The sequence below is a fragment of the Nestor notabilis genome, unplaced genomic scaffold (assembly GCF_000696875.1).
Source record: "Nestor notabilis isolate BGI_N333 unplaced genomic scaffold, ASM69687v1 scaffold11787, whole genome shotgun sequence".
Taxonomy (NCBI): domain Eukaryota; kingdom Metazoa; phylum Chordata; class Aves; order Psittaciformes; family Psittacidae; genus Nestor; species Nestor notabilis.
The window spans coordinates 74,340-93,861 of NW_009936087.1; the positions used below are offsets into that span (position 1 = coordinate 74,340).

Here is a 19,522-nt window from a genome sequence, read left to right on the forward strand (position 1 = left end):
GGGAAATCTAAATTTATGTACCAATATATGGCTACATGGCTTCTTACACAGGCACAAACTCTCATTATAATCAATAGAAAAGCAATCAATGGAAATTACATCAACTCTTCCTGTGAAAAAGAGACCTTATGGCTGTTCAGATGAATTATTTCTAGGGTTCTATTGACCAAGAGCTAACTTACTAAGAACTAAAGTTACCAAGAATCTAAATAACTGTTCGTAAGACATAAATAAGCTACCTTCAAGAAAGCAACTGTTCAAGCTGGGAAATATTGCTTCCATCTCACATATTTCAAACTTAGGTCAATCTATACTACCCAAAGTAATAAACAGAGAAGAAACATTACCTGAACACTGAAGCTGAGAAAGAATCTGTCCTCCTTCAAAATGGTGATTTGTCATCTTTAAATTAGGTTTGATACAGCGAATAAAGCTAGACCCCTATTACCAAAACAAGAATTTAGCAGAATCTACACATTTTAAACCTTTTGAAATAACAGTTCATCATTTAAGAATTATTGGTGGTGATGGGAAAAAGAGATACAAAATAATAGTATTTTAATAGAGAATTGCTGACATTCTTTTTCTCTCATATATCAGTTTTGCACTCTTGCATTGGTCTTGATGTAACTGATCTCAATGCTCAAGCTATTAATTGGACCCTCAACTTTAGAGTTTTCACTCAACTGTTCTTCTTAACATTAGTACAATCTAATTACAATTTAGCAGTCTAGATTCTACTATCCTCATTATCTTCTACAGTCACAAAACCTAAATGCTTCAGTCCTCCCGAGTTCACATTAGCGAACATCCTGCCAGCCTCCTGACACTGGAATCATGCCAGATGAACCTTGACCTTCTTTCTTCTAATTTTTACTTTTCACAATTTCTTTTGGCTCGTGGCTTCTTTCTCCCTTAATGTTGTTCTAGTCTGCTCCTCTTTTAGCACCATGTCTGCTATCTCTACAATTCTGACCACTGCTTTGTCTGATTATTTCACATTCATTAAGGATGACATTTTTGCAAAACACCACCCAATTATTCAGATTTTCCTGTAATAGGTGGCTGCTAATGATAACCTACCTTATATACTAAAACAAAATTGGGACTGAGAAAACATATTATTCCTGGTTTGCAGTGTCTTCTCTCTTTTTTCATCTCAGCTGAGAGAGCACTTGCCAAGGGATCTTATATTAACAATACATCCTCAGTCACAGGTTAGCTAAATTCAGAGTACAGCAAGCCTGGCCACATACTTTTTCCCTGGATTGGGTCTTGGTTACAGAGTGCTCTGTGTGAAAGAGATCATCTTTCTTTCAGATCAGCCTCGTGAGTACAGTAAAACCTTAATTTCAACTACACTCCAGCACCTTGTCCCATTTTTTCCCCATGTTTCCCTCCACCCCCTTTTTTTTTTGACAGGGCATAACCTTGCATCTAGAATTTATTAGAACACGCAGTCAAGAGAAAGAAGAATTTGTTCCTACAACTCCAAATTCTAAAAAAATTGGTATGTTGAACTAGATTCCACAAACTATCAAATTACATCTGCTAAATTAATACTCATTATGGGAATCTGGTTCTTTGACCATATGTGCATTTACAACCTATCACAAAAGTGAAATGAAACACTATAACAGCTTTACTGAATCTGAAAACAGTTAATTAATAACAAATTATCATCTGCCTTCTATATAAACATCTCTAAATCTTCTGCAAATTAGTCATCAATGGTAAGCAGTGAATGGAAGGAAGGAAAAAGTGACACAAAAGGAGATTGCAGCCCACACACGTTTCATATTGTTTACTCAAATTGTGTAAGTTTCATTCTACAGCTTTTAAAAGGGGGGTGAGGGTGGTGGTTTGCGTGATAAGTAACTCAATAAACAGCACCAGCACAGGAAGATGTTTCAGAAGTGCCATATAACTTCAAACTCTAAGCAATTACCTATCACATCTATTGTAAGCCATGTTGTTGAGATCATCTACTAAGACTTATTTCATAAAATTATTAACCTGCATCTGTATATATACTTACAGTACTGTGAAGCTTCTCAAGAAGCAAATTTAACTGAGTCTGTAAAAGAAAATAGGTATTTCAAGAGTCTTACCACGACAATTACAGAAACATACACACATAACAGTGGTATAGCATTACTGCATGCATGTTCATTGTTAGTATATCAAACAGAACTGAAAAATCAAACGTTCACAAATTTTAACAGACAAAATCATGCAAGAGTGCATGAATGGTCCTGCGGGAATTGATTGTGTTCTAATTGTGCAACAATAGTGTATGGACTAGTTACTTACTAGAACACAGTTATAAAAAAAAAGTGCAAGCCCATTTGGGAAAATAAAGGAAATAAAGCCTATGTAATAAAACTATATTAAAAAATAAGACTGATCAGCAATAATTAAAAGAAAAACAGACTGAAAATTTATTGAAGCCCAAATTTGATCTATAACAAGCATACATTTTTATGTTAATTATTTAACACAGAAAACAGATATGCTCAGGGTTTTCTTGGGGTTTTTTGAAGCTAAGTCAACATTTAGGTGAGTGAACCTACATAATCTATTTTTAATTCCAAACTTCTGAATTTGTAATACTCTGTTGATGACAATAGACTATAATTTTAAAATCACATTTACCAAAGCTACATTTAAACATACTGTCATGATAAAAGACCACAGTCATATGATTATTTGGGGGCAAGTCTACAGGATTTCCAGAGACTTAATACTACCAGGGGAAATGAGTTACTGTTGCTATTGAATGTAATTGTTAGAGACTAAAAATATTCCAGAACCACACCAGGAAAATATCTATAATTTTACTATATAGATGTGTCTGTTTCACCTCGTGTAATACTGTTGTGTTTTTCTACTTTACCAGCAAGCTTTAAGTATATAGACTGAAGTAAGACAAAATGCCATATGTCCTAACATATTCCTCATTTTCCATACTGGAACCAAAACTGAAAGGATCTGACTTTTGACTGACATTTTTAACCAGATCTTTCAATTACCTTGAATCCAAGAAACCAGATTAATATGGGCAATGTGTCACCTACAGCTGCCAGTCGTCCTTCCAGTGATAAAATCGATTTAACGTATCATGGATATGGTTAGAGAGAGAAAAGGAGTGCCACAAGAGGCATGACAAACACTAATAACCTCCTGCTCAGTTCTCACTTACACATACTCTTTGTATTTCTACTTGAATACAATCTTCATGTTTTCTTGAGTTAAAAATACTTAATTTTGAAAGGGATAGCCTGATTTCCATCAACAAAACACATTTCTGCTAGTGAAAAAATACCCCTTCCTTATACTCTGTGATTTGACAAGAAATAAGCCAGAGCCATTCTCAGGTAAATTTCACTAATGAAATGATCATATGAATAAAACATTCTGCTAAAACTACTGATCTTTGAATTATCAAGATTTAATCCATCATTATCATCGTAAGAGAAAATCATCCAAAAGATTCTTGAGTAGATCTGATTAACTAATTAATCATTATTCCCTCAAATGATTCATGAGAATTAATTTTAATTAGTTATAAGGAAGGGATGTGTGAAGGATTTCATAAAGAGAAGTCTCTGCAACATCATCTAATAATTTATGTAATTAGAAGAATTTGAGACTGACTTACATACTGATAAACAAGAAGTCTTATTCTTAAAGGGATGAAATTTCTAACAGGGTAACAGAACTCATTTTGATTTCATCTGAAGTGAAATAGTGAAATTTTCAAGGCTATTAGTGTTCATCAGCAGCACATGTTGTGTCTGGGAAAGTAACACTAAATGAATTACTGGAAGTAACACGTACATTCAAAATGCCATGAAACTTGAAAACATTCAAAGAATTATAGATTGATGGGCCAGATCCAAAGAGGACTTCAGTCATGTTCGAAGTGCAGAGGTGAACACCCAAAGTCCAAAAGACAATCCAAAAAGTTACCCACTCAATTGCTGCTTAACTTAAAAAATATGTCCCTTTCCCTCCTTGGACAATGCTATCACTCACATGTCCACATCTACCAGATGTGGGGTGCTAAATCCAAGAGGAATTGTAAACCCAGATGTAAGAAAGTGGAAAATACGTCAAAGAAACCACAATTGGTTTAATTTTGAAAATGCAGTAATAAAAACCAATGGATCCTAGCTTCACCCACAAAAGACTCGTTGTGCAGGGTTTGTTCAGGAGATGGCTTAACTTTATGTAATTCCATTTTTCAGTCTGCATTCTGATCACATATTTATTAAACCAATTGCTACAGTTTAATTCTACAACCACTAAGTAATAAAAAGGAGGAGGAAATAACCATCAGAGCAAAACTCAAGAGAGCAGGCTGCCCAATTCCCAGTTAAATACTAAAATCCACTACAAGTCAGGCTCTGGCTCTGATTCCTACTCTTCCCGGCCCCATGAAAATTTTACTTCTGGCTATGTAGCAACCCATCTGCAGAAGAGAATCCCCTTTGTCAGAGTGACCAATAACTTGGCACTACAGGAAATACAGTAGACATAAATCACTGAATACAGTGTAGACCTTAAGCAGAATACTGCTGCTGCACAAAAGAATGTGCTGCTGCCCTATACCTCCCATTCTTCAACCCCTGCATTTTTAGAGAACACTTCTAAACACTAGCCACAAGATATAATTATGCAAGAAGGAATTTATCCTGCCATCCTGATTCAGCAGTTAACCTTGACATGGATAAGAAATGCAAAAATGCTCTTCTGCATAGAGCGGGTAATGCCCCACTCCAGAAGAAATTTTTGATTGTCTAAGATACCTACTTTCCCCACAGACTGTGTAAGGAGTCTAGCTAGGAACATGATGTGGAGTTTTAGGTGCCCTAGGTAAGGTAGCATACCAAAAATGTTGCAGCACTTGACTTGAAAGGATACAAATCCTTCATTGGATCTGGCCCAGATGTGTTGATAAGAGCTCTTGCTGAAGTTGCAGCAGCTCTACCAACAGTAAATCCATGAGATTGAAAAATTTACCTGCAGCCCACGCTTGTGCCTGCTTTTCATCTCTTAATTCCCCTATAGTTCTCTTTCTAGCCATCCTGAGCTGGAATAGTCCAGCTAAAATAAAACTGCTGAATGAGAAAATGATGCAGAAAACATTTGGAGAAGACAAGGTTTGAAGGTCAGCTTTACAACAAGCAGAAGAAAGGAGAAAATGAGGAGAAGCATCAGATTCAGGTATTGAGAAAGGAAACATTCAGCACAATGAACATCCTTCTGTGAAAGCCATGACTACCTTTATACTTTAGAAGAGGAAAAACAGTAGTTAGGTTAGGTATTGAATTTTGAGAATGGCGAACTGTAGCCAATTGATACATCTTCTAGAATGCACAATTAAGAGAGGAAGGAAGAATACCTTTTCTCACATTCAGAATCCCTTAAAGTCCACAGAGTCTAAATTTCATCTCAAGATTTTAAACCTTTTGAATAAATACGTCCATGTGGATTTGCAAAATTCTGACTAAAAAACTACTGTAAAATCTCTGTAAGGACTATTATGAAACATGTTTCTGACAGAAACGCATAGCAAGTAGCTTGAATATACTGGTTTCTTATAATTCAATAGAAAAAAAATCTATTTAACAAAATTTTCTTTATCTGAATCTCAAGTTACCACTAGTTCTCCCAACCTTAGGTTCTACTTAAGACAGGTAACTTAAAACTAGCAAATATTACAAGAAGATAAGGTCATTTGCTATACTGTTACCTTGAATTTGTTTCCCACACTGATGAAACTAAGTTTCCCAGCTTTTTGTTTGGGATCCTTGTTGTTGTTAGTGTTAGATTCAAACAGCTGTCGAACAAACTTGTCCTTGGATTCACAAATAAGAGATTCAAGGGACATGTGCAAAGCATCATTGTTTTTTTCCACAAATTGCATCTGAAAAGACAACCCAAGAAATAACAGCACATTTGCTTCACTGCCCCAGTTACTTAAGTCTTAAAGAAAACTAAAAGAAATTAAAGTTATATACATAATTCAAAAATTGGCAAGAATACATGAGGTAAATATTCATACATTAATTAACCCAACTTTTCAACTGGACACACAAAATGCTAATGGCAGAGAGAAATGATATTTTTAAACTTGAAGGACGTTGTGGGAATCATGAAACCCAAGGTAAGGTTTAGTGCCTTTTAAGAGATCAGTTGTGTTTTCCTCAATGATTATCCTCCTTGTTTCCATTCCTCGTACTCAGCACATCATCGCTCAGAAACTGCAAGAAGCTTAATTCTTCACTGCTTGTAACATCACTTAAGATCTGTTGTGAAACGGGGATTAACATGCACACTTTAAGTGGTGCATTTACACAATTTAGAAAGTGAAATGAAAAATGGGTATTTTATTAGTACTACGACTATTTATGAACAGTTGATGTAATAAATGATATTGCCCTTCCTACAAACCTTACTTCTCTGGTTTATTTAAATTGGCTTACTAAATTTTAGAAGTTAAAAACAATGATACACAGATCAAGACACTAGACGCAATTCCACACTAACAGAATTCTCAACAGCTTTTGATGCAACTTTAATAGTTACTTTGGTAATTATGAACAGAAGAGGCCAAGACTAATTTGAAGAAAATATGAATTTGCCAGATATCACATGAAAAGATTTAACAAGGATGAGAACCAAAAGACAAACACAGGCCTCCAAAATTTCCTTGGACTATGAAAACACCAGATTGGACTCTGAACGCAGCCAGATGAGTGTCCTCACCATGGGTCATATTGTGCAAACTGCCCCAAGTGCAGCTAGAAAGAGAAACAAGTAACAGGTGAGGTACAAGGTAGCTATAGTCCAAAAGTTTTAAGGCCCAAGCTAAGAAAGTCCCGCTGGGGGAGGGAATAAATTAAGTCAAGCATATTAGCACAGCTTCTGGACCAAAGCTACCTCATATCTGATTAGCCCTGACTGCACAGCTTATGTGCTTGTATCTGGCTCTTCTGTTCCTGAAGACACACTAAGGTATTATTAACATATCATGATGACATTACAGTTTAACATCGAGCACCTGGAAAAATGTGTTCCAATTTTATTTATTATTTTGACAGTGACTCACTGAGTGACCTCAGAAAAATCAGGTAGGTAACACACAGACTTCAGTTTTCTTATTTGTAAAATGACCTACAGGATGTGCCTACTTCTAACAGGACAGCAATCATAATCATTCTTGGAGTGCTTTGAAGTACATATGAACAAGTATACATTTTTAAATGACAGAAACAAACATCTTTAGAAGTAGTTTTGCTCTTAAACACTGGAGTTACAGACTAGAACAACAAAGATATTATGGGTCTTCTGTTTTTTAAAAAATAAGAGTTGAGATATTGGCTTCAGGTGTTTCAATGTTTTTGTATATATCTATATTTTGAGGATGGCAATTTCAGGTATTTTGTCAGTCTGTAATTTGAGAAGTTAAAAGAAACGGTCAATTCTGTCACATACTCACAAAATTAGTTTCAAAGCTAAGACATATAAACTTTTGAATTTCTCTTCTGATGAAAGGAAATTTTATTATTTAACTGAAAAAATAAAAAAATATTATGAAGTATAACAGAAATAGTTTTGCAAAAGTAAAATTACCGTCTCATAGCATACTGCTCCTGCAAAGTGCCGGATAATAAAGCCTTCATCATCTCTGATATTTCTGTGAACAGCCAATTTAGACTTTCTAGGAATCTGGAATTAAAAAGTTGAATTACAAAGAAGTATTACACTGGAAAGTGAGAAAAAAAGTTTTTTCTTAAAACATCACCATGACTTTGCCAGAAGCACAAGGTTTTAAAAATGACATTTCCTGCAGTACAATTATGATGACCACTGACGTTCCCATTCAACACAAGATACTCAAAAACCTGTTTTCATTCTCGTTCACACCCTTAAGATACCTCACATTCAAAACAAAAGTCACGAGGATTGCTAGCTTTTGATTTTCTTTCTGCCTTTAATCCACAGTTTCAATACCATTCATTCCACAGCTGATAAATAGCCTTGTCGTATGAATACGATTAGACAGAAGCTTAAAATATATCTTTAGATGCTATATTTTAAAATGCAACCATCTAGCTGATCATACACATACCGACAAAAAAGTTTCATTGCACAGCAATCTAGTTAAGCAAGATAAAGTGGGAATTTAATTAAAGGTAAATGGACAATAATTTTATTTAGCTCCCTTTGCTTTCATTTTTTCAGTAATGACCAGATTTTATTTATTTTTTAATTTTTTTATTTATAAATAAAAAATAATTATTTATTTCAACAGAAGTAATGTAAATTGCAATAATTTGTATTAATACTCCACAAGGTGCTGTATGTTAAAGAATTAACAACAAAAAAGTTTTCCTTGTTTGTTCCCTATTTTCATCTCTGAAGTGCTAGCCAGACACTCCATGTGAGTCACATTCTCCAAAGCAAGCAATTTTTGGAAGGAACAACAAAACAGTTCATATTAAATATGAAACAATCTAAATTAAAATGTGGTTTTGTTTCCTTTTCATGCATTATACGGTAACAAGCTCTCAGTATCAGTGAAGAATATGGCTTTAGTTTCAGCACGATATTAGAACTGCTAGAAGACTTAAGCCTTCAGTGAACTTTTCAACAAACTAATAACCAAACTTGTCTTTAACAAAAGGATATGGATTGTGCAAACTGGACTGGTATGAGATTTCTTAGGAAAGGTTTTTATTAACTTGGAAGTGTTACTCTCAACTGTTCCAAGAACTGGTTTATTAAAACAAGACAGACAGCAAAAATAAACCTACAGAGAGCCTGAAATGGTCCTTGTGTTTTTGGTGCACAACTGAAGTAAAATGCTGGTCGCTTGGTTGGGGAAGACGATTTTCTTCATCCAAAATATCCAGTACACCTATTAATTTTGCTTCAATCAAATCTAATAATAGAACAAAATATATTTATAAAAATTGAATATATAAATTCGTATCAGAACTGAACAAGTTTAAAATACTATTGATCCAATTCTGTATAAAGTTATCTAGAAAAAGCTGTTAACACAAAATACAGGAAGTATTTCAAATTAATTCTACATATCTGAATTGTAGATTTAATCAATGTCTTATACATACCAAGTTCTAACTCTAACACAAGGAACATGGGGGGGGGGGGGGGGGGGGGGGTGGTGGTGGAGATAATGCATAGATTGCGTGTTTTTTCCTCTGGGTTTCAAGTTTGATTTAGTCATCTAGCTCCCAAAAGGTCCCTAAATGTTTCCAACAGTTCTGTGGTATAACCGTAGGTCTTTATGCCATAATTGGTTATCTCACATGTCAAAGCTAAAAGCATGAGAAGAAAAATACTTCCATTCACAACAGGATCCAGGGAGAAAAATTAAATGCATTTGTTTTAAGAAAAGCAGATCAGACTTTAGCATACAATAGTGGCTTCACAAGTTTTTAAAAGTGTACTGCCTTGACCTTTCACATACATACACAAAAGCCCTTGAAAGCTCACATAAAAATTCATGCCCTTGAAACTATTAGACACAAGAATTTTGCAGCTTTTAAAACTTTTTTGTATTATCTATGAAACTGTTACTGTAAGAGGAATTTTTACTACCCACTTTTTTCTGTGGAAAGGAAGAAATGACTAACAATGCAGCAATGCCTGTGAACTCTCACCACAGACTTTAAACAGTATGAGGCTATATATAAAGCAAAGAATTTATGCTCACAAAATCTGAATAAGCTAATTTAGCTACAGAGATGACTATCATTCCATCAACACATTCTAATGTACTAATTACTGTTTCTAAGATTCATCCATAGTGTTAAACAACTGTTCATACCAACGTAATATTCTTCTCTTTTGTGGCAGTTAATGTTTCTACATTTTCACTGCTGTTACCAGCCTGATCCAGCATCTTAAACAAAAGCATATTTCCACATAAACCAACATTATCTTTCTCACTCACTTCAAAAGGCTGTAGAAATACTTTTCTCCCGACTATGCAAGAACAGAAGAAAAGACATACATGTTGTGGTTTAACTAAGCTGTAGTTTATTAACTTATAAGAATAACTCATATAATGGAGAAACGTGTCAAACTTGTGATGGCGTGTCGTATAGTGGCTGGAATAGTAAAAGGGGTCATGCCTGCAGCACTGCTACTTGTATTCTTAGGTAAGCTGCCCAAAACTTTCCCAGGGCAGGAAAAGGCAACAACTTTACAATGAGCTTTACGACCTGACCCATTTTACCCACTATGAGTTAGAGAGAGACTTTTTCTTCCAATAGTCACCAGGGAACAAGTCTTTTAACAGTAACAACATTTTTGGGAACAGGCTCAGGCCCATATACACACTATTAAACCACTAGAAGAAGCAAGATTTGTATTCACAGAAGCCACTTACTTTGTTGCTATGCTTTTGTTCCCTCCTCCAAATACCTTCCTGTTGCTTTTTCACAAGGTAGCTTGAGGTGTGCTTGACAAGAGTTATCTTTAGTTAAGTCACAGTTAGTGACTCTACAGTCCTATCTGACAGTAAAAACTTCTCCAGCAGAGCTACAGAATCATAGAATGGTTTGGGTGGGAAGGGATCACAGAATCATATCACAGAACCACAAAATTATGTGGGTTGGAAGGGACCTTGAAGACTGTCTACTTCCAACTCCCCTGCCATGGGCAGGGAAACCTTTCACTAGACCAAACTGCTCCAAGCCCCATCCTGGCCTCAGAAGAACCAGACATTTTCCAACAGATGTTGAATTCTGTCACTCCGAATCCTCTGCTCAGCCAGGTCTTACTAGTTACCGTAAGTAAATTACTGTAAATGCAATAGCAAGATGACCTTTTGTTCATAATACACCAGTCTGAAAAACACAAGTTGAATGCAGAGAAAAGAGGTGGGGGGGGAAGCAACAACAACACCTTAAGCCTCTGATACATCAGTCTGTGGAAACCTAAAAGCAGCAGTAACATCTACAGCCTGTTGCCTATAGATTTTGCTTTTTTGCTCATTGCCTCAAAAAAAGTGGGGAGAATGGGATGGGATTTTTTTCTAAATTCATGCAATATTTTTCCCCAGACACTTTCACACCCTTCTTTATTTCATTTACCCTATTTAGGTGTTCCACTTAGTTTTCTAGGAAAACACACAGGAAACTCACAGGTCCCAGATGTGGTTAACACACACTACAGGACAACACAGCTTTATTACCAACCAGAACTAGAATGTTATACAAAGCTGGAAGAATTCACAAGGTTGCAACAGTCATTACAAGCATACGGTTACTAGTGCTACATGTATCTTGCTTTTTCTGCTTGAAGCTTTTTTCCTCCATGACACTAATGAATAACATGACATTTCAAGAAATGCATACCTATACAGTCCTGATTATCTACATAGCGCACTTCGTTAACCCCCAGGCCTTCTTTTTGGTAAAGTTCTTGTTCCTAAGAAAGGAAAAAGAAAAGAAAAGGTAATTGAAAAGATAAAGCACTATTCAACATATGGATGCCTCATTTTAATGAATGCTAAAAAAGAAGAGGAAAAAAAAGACTGCTGCTTTTTAAAGAGCTGTATTCTTTTCTGACACAACTAGATGTCACAAAGTAGGAAAACTGTCAACTGATTTTTTTTTATCTAAGCATAATGTGCAATCATACTGAAAGCAGTGCTCCTTTAAGTATCTCTCTACTTAAAAAATAAATCTTCAAATATAACATTAAACATACCTCTTTCAGAATCCTTTCATTAAAAAACTGCTGCAGTTTTTCATTACAGTAGTTAATACAGAATTGCTCAAAACTGTTGTGTTCAAAGTATTCTGAAAAACAGAAAGTAAACTTCTATGATAAACCAGTGTTCCAAGAATTTATATTAAATAATAAGAGAAGCTTCAGAGTACTAATACTTAAAGATGTATTCAGATCCATATCTGTTTCTTTCAGTAAAATACAAGCTTTCACAGATTCTCAAGTTGTGAATAAAACAGATATAAAAATACTGCAACAGATCGGATTTCTAAGACAAATAACAGTTTTATTTGGCAGCAAACCAAAGAAAGATGCTACCATACAGTAAAACTGTACCAATACATCCTCATCCATCCATGCTACCACAGGCTGGCACAGGATACCATAGCTCTAGAGACCTGAAAACCAAAGTTCCCTATTTCAATCTTCATGGACCACCTTAGCAGGGTGAGAGCACACCAGAAAACGTGCCCTAATATGAAAATATGTCCCTAAAACAGGACAAAAGCTTTCCAGGAATGATCGATGCCCACCACTTCCTAGGCATCACTTCCTAGGAGTAACCAGGAGCCCAAAGTCCAAATCTGTAACAGCACTATCCACCCTCCAGGAAACAGTATCTTAATTTGGAGACTTCATTTGGCTGCTAGTATCCAGTGATTTTCACAGGACTGAATGGGGAAAAAGCACACATATTCAGTATATTTCCTAATCCTACTAGCTGGCCACGGTAAGATTCCATTCCAAATTATTAGTCCTTCAAAATCTGTGTGTATATAGACACTACAGGAATCTGAAACCATTACAATGACGCTTAGTTTCAAACTAATGCTTGTTAGTGTTATTAGGTCACCAGGAGAAGCTCTAGACCTCCTCTACTTTCTTGAGTCTCTGGAAAGCGAGGCTTTATCTGCTCTCTTGATATCTTCTTAAGCCCTTGTAACCCATTCCCTCCACAACCACCAAAAAGAAAGCACTCCCCCTCTCCATTACAGAATTTATCATTGAATCTTTGGTGGTGGCAATAAAAGAGAACAAGAAATTAATTTAAGTATACTTACCAAAACCAGCTATATCTAGAACTCCAATGAAGAAAGAAGAAGTCTCAAATGGAAAACACTGGTTTACCCTGTTCACTACATGGTCAAACAGATGACTATACACTGTTTTAGCCAAGGCATCACGAGCATTGTTTGCTTGTTCCACTTTCAAGGGTACCCTAAAAACCAAAAATACAGATCTTATTTTTCAGAATTACTTACTCTGAAATACAGAGCTTAGGGCCTAAACTTAAAAAAAGCCTTTCCAATTATTGTATATTAAAAAAAACCAAAAAAACCCAAAACCAAAACCTGAGCTGTAGGTCTAGGTAGGAAACAATCTTGCCAAGTTAGACTAACTATCCTACTTGTAGACATAAAGAATAATGTTTCACTATCCTCAGTGGAAGTGAAATGCAGATTATTGTTTAATTAGATAATTAGAAACTCTATTGATAATTGCCAGAGAAAGCTATTTAAAATATATACAGCTTCATTTACCAAAAAAATAATGCAGCTTTTTGTTTCTGAAGTGCCTTGTTACAATGAAACCTGTAATTCAGTTTTGCTCTGACATCTTTGTCCCTGTGCTTTCATAAGGGCTATAACTCAGGCTATAAGGCTGAAAGTTAATCACTAACAGAAGTAAAAAAACATAAATAAGGGAGTGTGTTCTCATGGCGAAAGTTAGATGCAATTCCAAAATAAGGATTCTTTTTAAAGACTGGAAGAAGAGGTCTTTTAAGAGATGATAATTTATTCTCTCCCTCTTACTCATAAACCTTTATTCTGCACTGTGATTATTTATTACAAGTCTATATCCCAGTTTAGCAGTCAACAAAAAAAACAAAAAAACAAAAAAAAAACACACAGAAAAACAAACAAACAAGCAAAACCAAACCTACACACCAAACAACATAAAACCCCACCACCTAATCCCCACAAGTTTTCTCACTTTTACCCTTCCAATTCTCTCCCTCATACCACTGGGGAGAAACGAGTGAACAGCTGAGTGGGCTTAGCTGCCATCTGGGGTTAAACCATGACAACAGCTTACCCATACTGCATCATTTCCTTCACTTCCCAGAATTCATAAGCACTAGACTAAGTCATATTTATTATTTCTGTTTTTTTCAAGGATGGTACTTCTGATACAGAAACGTGAGACTGATGGAGATCACTTTCTATTGTGATCGGTAAGTCAGGGAACCAGACTCCGTTCACTAAGGACACCTGCAGCTACATTACATTTGATAGTAATTAGCTTTAACACACAATCTTGTCGTCCACTAAGTATCTCTTGACCTATCTTAAGGTAACGAGTACTGACAGAAATCTTATCTTATAAATAGAAGGAAGGTACCTTTACATTCCATTCTGATACGTTTAAGAGATCAGAATACTAATTCCCACGTCAGCTGCAGGCCTATTACATAATACAATATGCTAAAATCATTCACACTTTCCATTTACTTTTTTTTTTTGAACAACACAGTGAACAGAGATACTTCTAGAACATGTATTTATCAAATGGCCCTATTCTTCAAAAATATCAAATTCTGCCATTATTAAGGAGGACTCCAGAGGCTGCGCAAAACCTTAACGTTAAATTTCATAGTATGCAGCAGAAATCTATGGGAAGTAAATGTACCCCTGCAATGCATTTTGCACAGCTGAAAGTATAGAATCACAAAATAATGCTGTAATTGCACTGGGCCCGGAGGTACAAAATAGTCCTATTTACAGAAGTGGCACTGAGAACACGTAACTTCCTTCTCATGAACTGGCTCCCAGCTCAGCTCCTCCTTTCCTCTGGTCTGCACGCTAATAAAGGAATCTCTTTCCTCCTCCTGTTCCTTGTCTGAACAGGAAAAATATACATTTTTCTTTCTCCATTTCACCTTCTCCATTCATCATCTATGTGTGAGGAACAAGGAAGAAATAAATTTCACTAAATTCTGAGCTAAAAAAACAAAACAAAACATGGAAAAAACAAAAACCACAAAAACCCCCACAAAAATAAAAATAAAAAAGCCAAACACAAAAAAAAACCCACACAACTTGTTTGGTCTTCATACTAATTTATTCAGCATGCTTTCCAACAATCCAAGGAATCTGAGGCCTAGGGGAAAGCATTCTCATGGGCTGATTTATCCTGTGGTCAATTTCATGCAGTCCCCAAACATTTTCCAGAGCAAATAAACTGCAATTAAAATATGCATAATTTGCTCATGGTTCACAACAATTAAGGGAGAGAAAGCAGGTGAAGTGATACCCATCAATTACTGTCATCCAATAGTTACTGCTTCACAAATAAAACGGCCTGGAGAAGTAACCCTACCTCGTGAAAGACCTAGATAACTAAAGAATGTAAGCACCGTATTTGTTATTTGAGAGATGTTCCAAAAACTGTAGAAAAAACTTTTTTTTTTTTTTTTTTTTTTTTTTAATAAATACAGTGTTTTTCCAACAGAGGCTTTGCTACCACCACCCAAAAAATGGCATTTTGGTAGAAAATGTACCCCAAAAGGAGCTGGAAGATCTGGAATGATGCAAGTTAAATTTTATACAGTGTAAAATAATTTACTTTGTGCTCATGGAGTCCTTTTTGAAAGTCTTTTTGGAAATCAAGAAGCTGAGTAAGAGAGTAGTGCGGTGTATTTACAGTCTAAGTAGCATATTGGATTTTGAATAGTAACAAATAATTTCTGTATGTAAACACACTTCACATGGATGGCAAAAACATCAGCCAACAAGGTGATCATTATGCTCTTTTTGGGAGACTAACAAGGACAGATAAACGTAGTGCAGCTGTCAAGTGTCCCTGTCATTCCAGTGCACATTAGTATTTAACAAAATTCAAAGAGACAGCATTTAACATCACCCTCCTACTGTTCGTTGTTGGCTCCATTGTGCCCAGCAGAACAAAGCCTTTGTTATACTCCAAGCACAGTGATTTCAGCTGAGCTATTTATTCACTGTGACCTGCCAGGACTCACATGATCTACTTGCACACAAAAGGTCCCTAAGAAAGAGACAGAGAAATGAGTAGCTCTTTGGGTTGCTGGAACAAAATAAAACAATGTACTTGTCAAAACCCTAATACTGATGGCAATCAAATAGTTTAGAAACTATTGCTACCATGGAAAAACCTGGCGGCTCTTTAATAAACATCTGTAACGTTCCAATCCACTTTCCTTGTACATGCACTAAAACACACGAGAAAATGATATTTGTGTACTTGTTAGCATATGTTTGCTTTTAGCTGCACAAGTTTAGAAAAGGCTAGATAAAAAGGCTCAATGCATTAATCCTTTGAGATGGTGGAATGAGTCCTCTGAATTCACTTTTGCCATCCACAAAATTAAACATTGGGGAAAAATAAAGCACTGCCACAAAAACATAGATCCCTGTGTTTGCAGACTTTTGAAACAGTACACTGCTAACAATGCCCCAGGCTTATCAGTATAAATATGCTGAACAGAAAAATCTTTACAGTCTTAATCCAAAGTGAATTTGAAACTGCATCAAAAACTAAATTTGTTCTTAAGAAACCTTCCTTGACAGGGTTACTTGAGATGAGGTGAAAGAGAAGCCATATATTATGAAAAACCTTTCCTTTAGTGCTTGCTATGTGCCACAGAATGTTCTCAAAGGGAAACTATACAGAAACACTTTATCTGTATGTTGTCTGTACAAGAGCCAAAACTAATCTGCTCTCAGAGGATGTCAATAGTTCACTGAGAGCATTTCCAGTAGGGTGCCATCTGAATCTGACATGGATGCAATTTGTTCAACCCCCTTCTGCTTTCAGTTAACACTTTCACCTAAAAGGAATATGAAAGCAAGGGTATTTTTTAAAAAATGGTCTGATAATACTGAACTAATAAAGCAGAAAATCTTGGTACCAACATTAGCATACAAAATTGTTTTCACAAATTGAAAATACGATTTAAAAATCCACAAGATAGATTTTGGTAAAGGTGTGTGATGGTATACTCAGGAAAATTCAAAAACGCAAATGCAAGATGAAGAATAACCAGGTAAGCAATGAGTTGGCAGAGAAAGTGGATCACCAGCTGCATTAAGTAAAAAACGTTACTAATTTTCAAAACCTGCAATTGTCATACTGCCCTGTGTCAATATGAGCACCATCTGTACTGTATAATATATAATTTTCTACTCTAATGTTGTCCATAATACTGCTAAAAGTTCTCCTGGATAAATACATCAAATATTTTGTGGTCTATTTAGACATGGTCTGTAAGAGAGCAAACAGTAAAACCTGGAAAATGTTGGCCACTGGAGGCACTTTGACCTGCGAGACCCATGTCCTCCTACATGTTAAAGGTTTTTATAAGGCAAAAATTATTTGTAACTCTCTGTATCAGCTGGTAAGGCAGCAAGATGATAATGAACATGAGTCCCCGATTTCTAATAACTGAGGGTGAGGAGAGGAATTTATAACCACTTTCCAGTAATGCATTACTGAATACATCATGAAAAGATATAGATCTCGAGCTTTTACCTGAAGGCAGAGTAACCCCTCCCCAGTCATTACTTAGTATTTGTCCCTGCATTATAACTTTTCCCATGGTAGTCACTATGAAGTTCTAACTCTTGAACATCCCTTCTTTCAAAGTACAGAATAAGCAGACCACCAAAAAGCTACTTGTTTGCCCTACTAGAAATACACCTCAAAGATCAGCTGTTTGGTAATAATGTCTTACTGGAACAAATGCCCCTACCCATGCTAAAGTTAAGACTCCTGAATATGAGTTAATACAGAAGAACTTCTGTGTTCCCTAAAAAACCATGATGTTCAAACAGCACAGACTGTTGCCGGTGTTGGCCAGGAAGATCAGTTTCACCCTGCAGATTAGGAAGCACGCACTGAACAGTATTTCCACTACAGCTATCATATTTTAATTTATTATTATTGGTTAGAATTAGGTAGAGTTCAAGATTACTTCTCCTGCACAGAATGAGCTCTTGACCACTGGAAACCTTCATTACTCAAATCCATTACATCCCTTGAGAACTAAAAAAGCCGATGCTCTCAAGTGCTCAAAGATCCACTTTTCACCTCAGAAGTCTGACATAACTTAAGCATGCATTAACTAACACCTGCCACCTTACTGGCCACAGTGACATACCAAGGTTAAATCAATCAGCTATTACTTTGTTTCAGTCCACGAATTTATGAAATATTAGCAAATATTTCATACTACAAGACATAAATATAAATGATAGTAATAAATTTCAAAAGACATAAAATATGCAAGGAACTTACATATACCACATTAATGCAGATAATTATAGCTTTCAGATATTAAACTTCCAGTGTAATGTGCATAAAATTGTATTTCTGATTCACTAAAACAATCTGATTGTTTCCGTAAGTCAACAGGAAGTACCCGTGCATTCTTCCAATGACTGAAGTGAATGCCAATCAGTTTCCTAATTAAAAGACTGATGTATTCAGCTGAACACTGACAATTACTTTCAACGTGCTCCAAACTGTTTAGCCCAAGTTCAGTTTTTGATGCAGAGTTTTCTTTACCTCCAGAAAATACACAACATAGAAATCCAAACGCTAAAAGACACAATTCAGTTGCACGCAGCTTAGCTGGCATCCCTGCCAGCCTGCATGCTAGGAGGATCAATCTCAACATGAAAAAAATGTGGTGGAAGCTAGAGGGTTTCCATTTAAAAAAAAAAAAAAAAATAAAAGGGAAACATTTCTGCATACAGAAAGGAAACACTATCCTAATTCTGTGCCTAGGCAGTTACCTTGATAATAGCTTCTTGTCAAAATGAAAAGGATAATCACTTTTTAAGGTCACTATTTAATTCAATAGCGAGGCTTACTTAATAGCTACAGGAAAAAAAAAAAAAAACCAAATCAAATCTAAAAACCCTCTCCCTTAAATTAATCCTATTCCAGTATTTTTATTACAAAAAAGACACATCCAAGTATCTTCTGAAATACTTCAGGCACAGCATTAAGAGTCCTTGACACAGTGTACCTGTTAGATTTTCTAGCATATCTAATTTTCTATGTGAGTTACGGATTTAACAGGCTGACTGCTATGCTTTCTTTGGCCACACAGTGTACTCGCTGACACATGAAGGCTTTATAAAATGTGATAACGACTTATTCAATGCTGCTTTATTCCTGAAAATGAAAGGTGTTTTAGTCAGACATTGTACCACTGCCACACTTTCCAATAAAAATTAAAATAATACTGCAATAACAACAAATCAAGCAAGCCCAGGCATCTAAAAAATGTGCATTCGGATCAACTCCTTTGGGAAAATAAAAAATAAAAATAAAGGAATAAATAAAGCCCTGTTAAGAAATTGCCATCTCTAAATTATCATTTGCATGACGGAAAACCACAACACGTTGTTTCCGTTCTGAAGGGACTAAGGATGTCGGTCTGCTGCAGACTCACGTCTTTGTAATACCACGGGGTTTGAATTTTTGTATTTGTTTTGTAAACCACTAAGGCAGCGTCATGAAGAGCTGCGCTTGGCGAACTGAAACTCGGTTCACACTTGCAAACCGTCAAGTGGGAGCCTGAACGAGTTTTCCGCGGGTACGACAGTGGACAAACCCCGTCCCAAGAGGCACACCAAGATCCCAACGCGCTGGGGCGCGGCGCACCGGGTTGGGCACCGGGAGGGGAGCCGGGCCGGGTCCG

The 19,522-nt window shown here is 36.0% G+C and overlaps 1 protein-coding gene across 1 annotated transcript in view; it reads right to left on the reverse strand.

The window, feature by feature from the left end:
- The window catches only part of MYO6 (myosin VI), a gene marked incomplete at its 5' end in the record, with an annotated part of 37,621 nt that extends 24,606 nt beyond the window's left edge, over positions 1-13,015 (reverse strand). The window contains 8 exons of the mRNA XM_010018167.1: positions 348-441; positions 2,039-2,077; positions 5,759-5,932; positions 7,642-7,737; positions 8,826-8,953; positions 11,400-11,472; positions 11,755-11,846; positions 12,837-13,015. Coding sequence (XP_010016469.1) covers positions 348-441; positions 2,039-2,077; positions 5,759-5,932; positions 7,642-7,737; positions 8,826-8,953; positions 11,400-11,472; positions 11,755-11,846; positions 12,837-13,015 — 875 coding nt within the window. The remainder of the gene's footprint in view (positions 1-347; positions 442-2,038; positions 2,078-5,758; positions 5,933-7,641; positions 7,738-8,825; positions 8,954-11,399; positions 11,473-11,754; positions 11,847-12,836) is intronic.
- Positions 13,016-19,522: the final 6,507 nt, after the last annotated feature.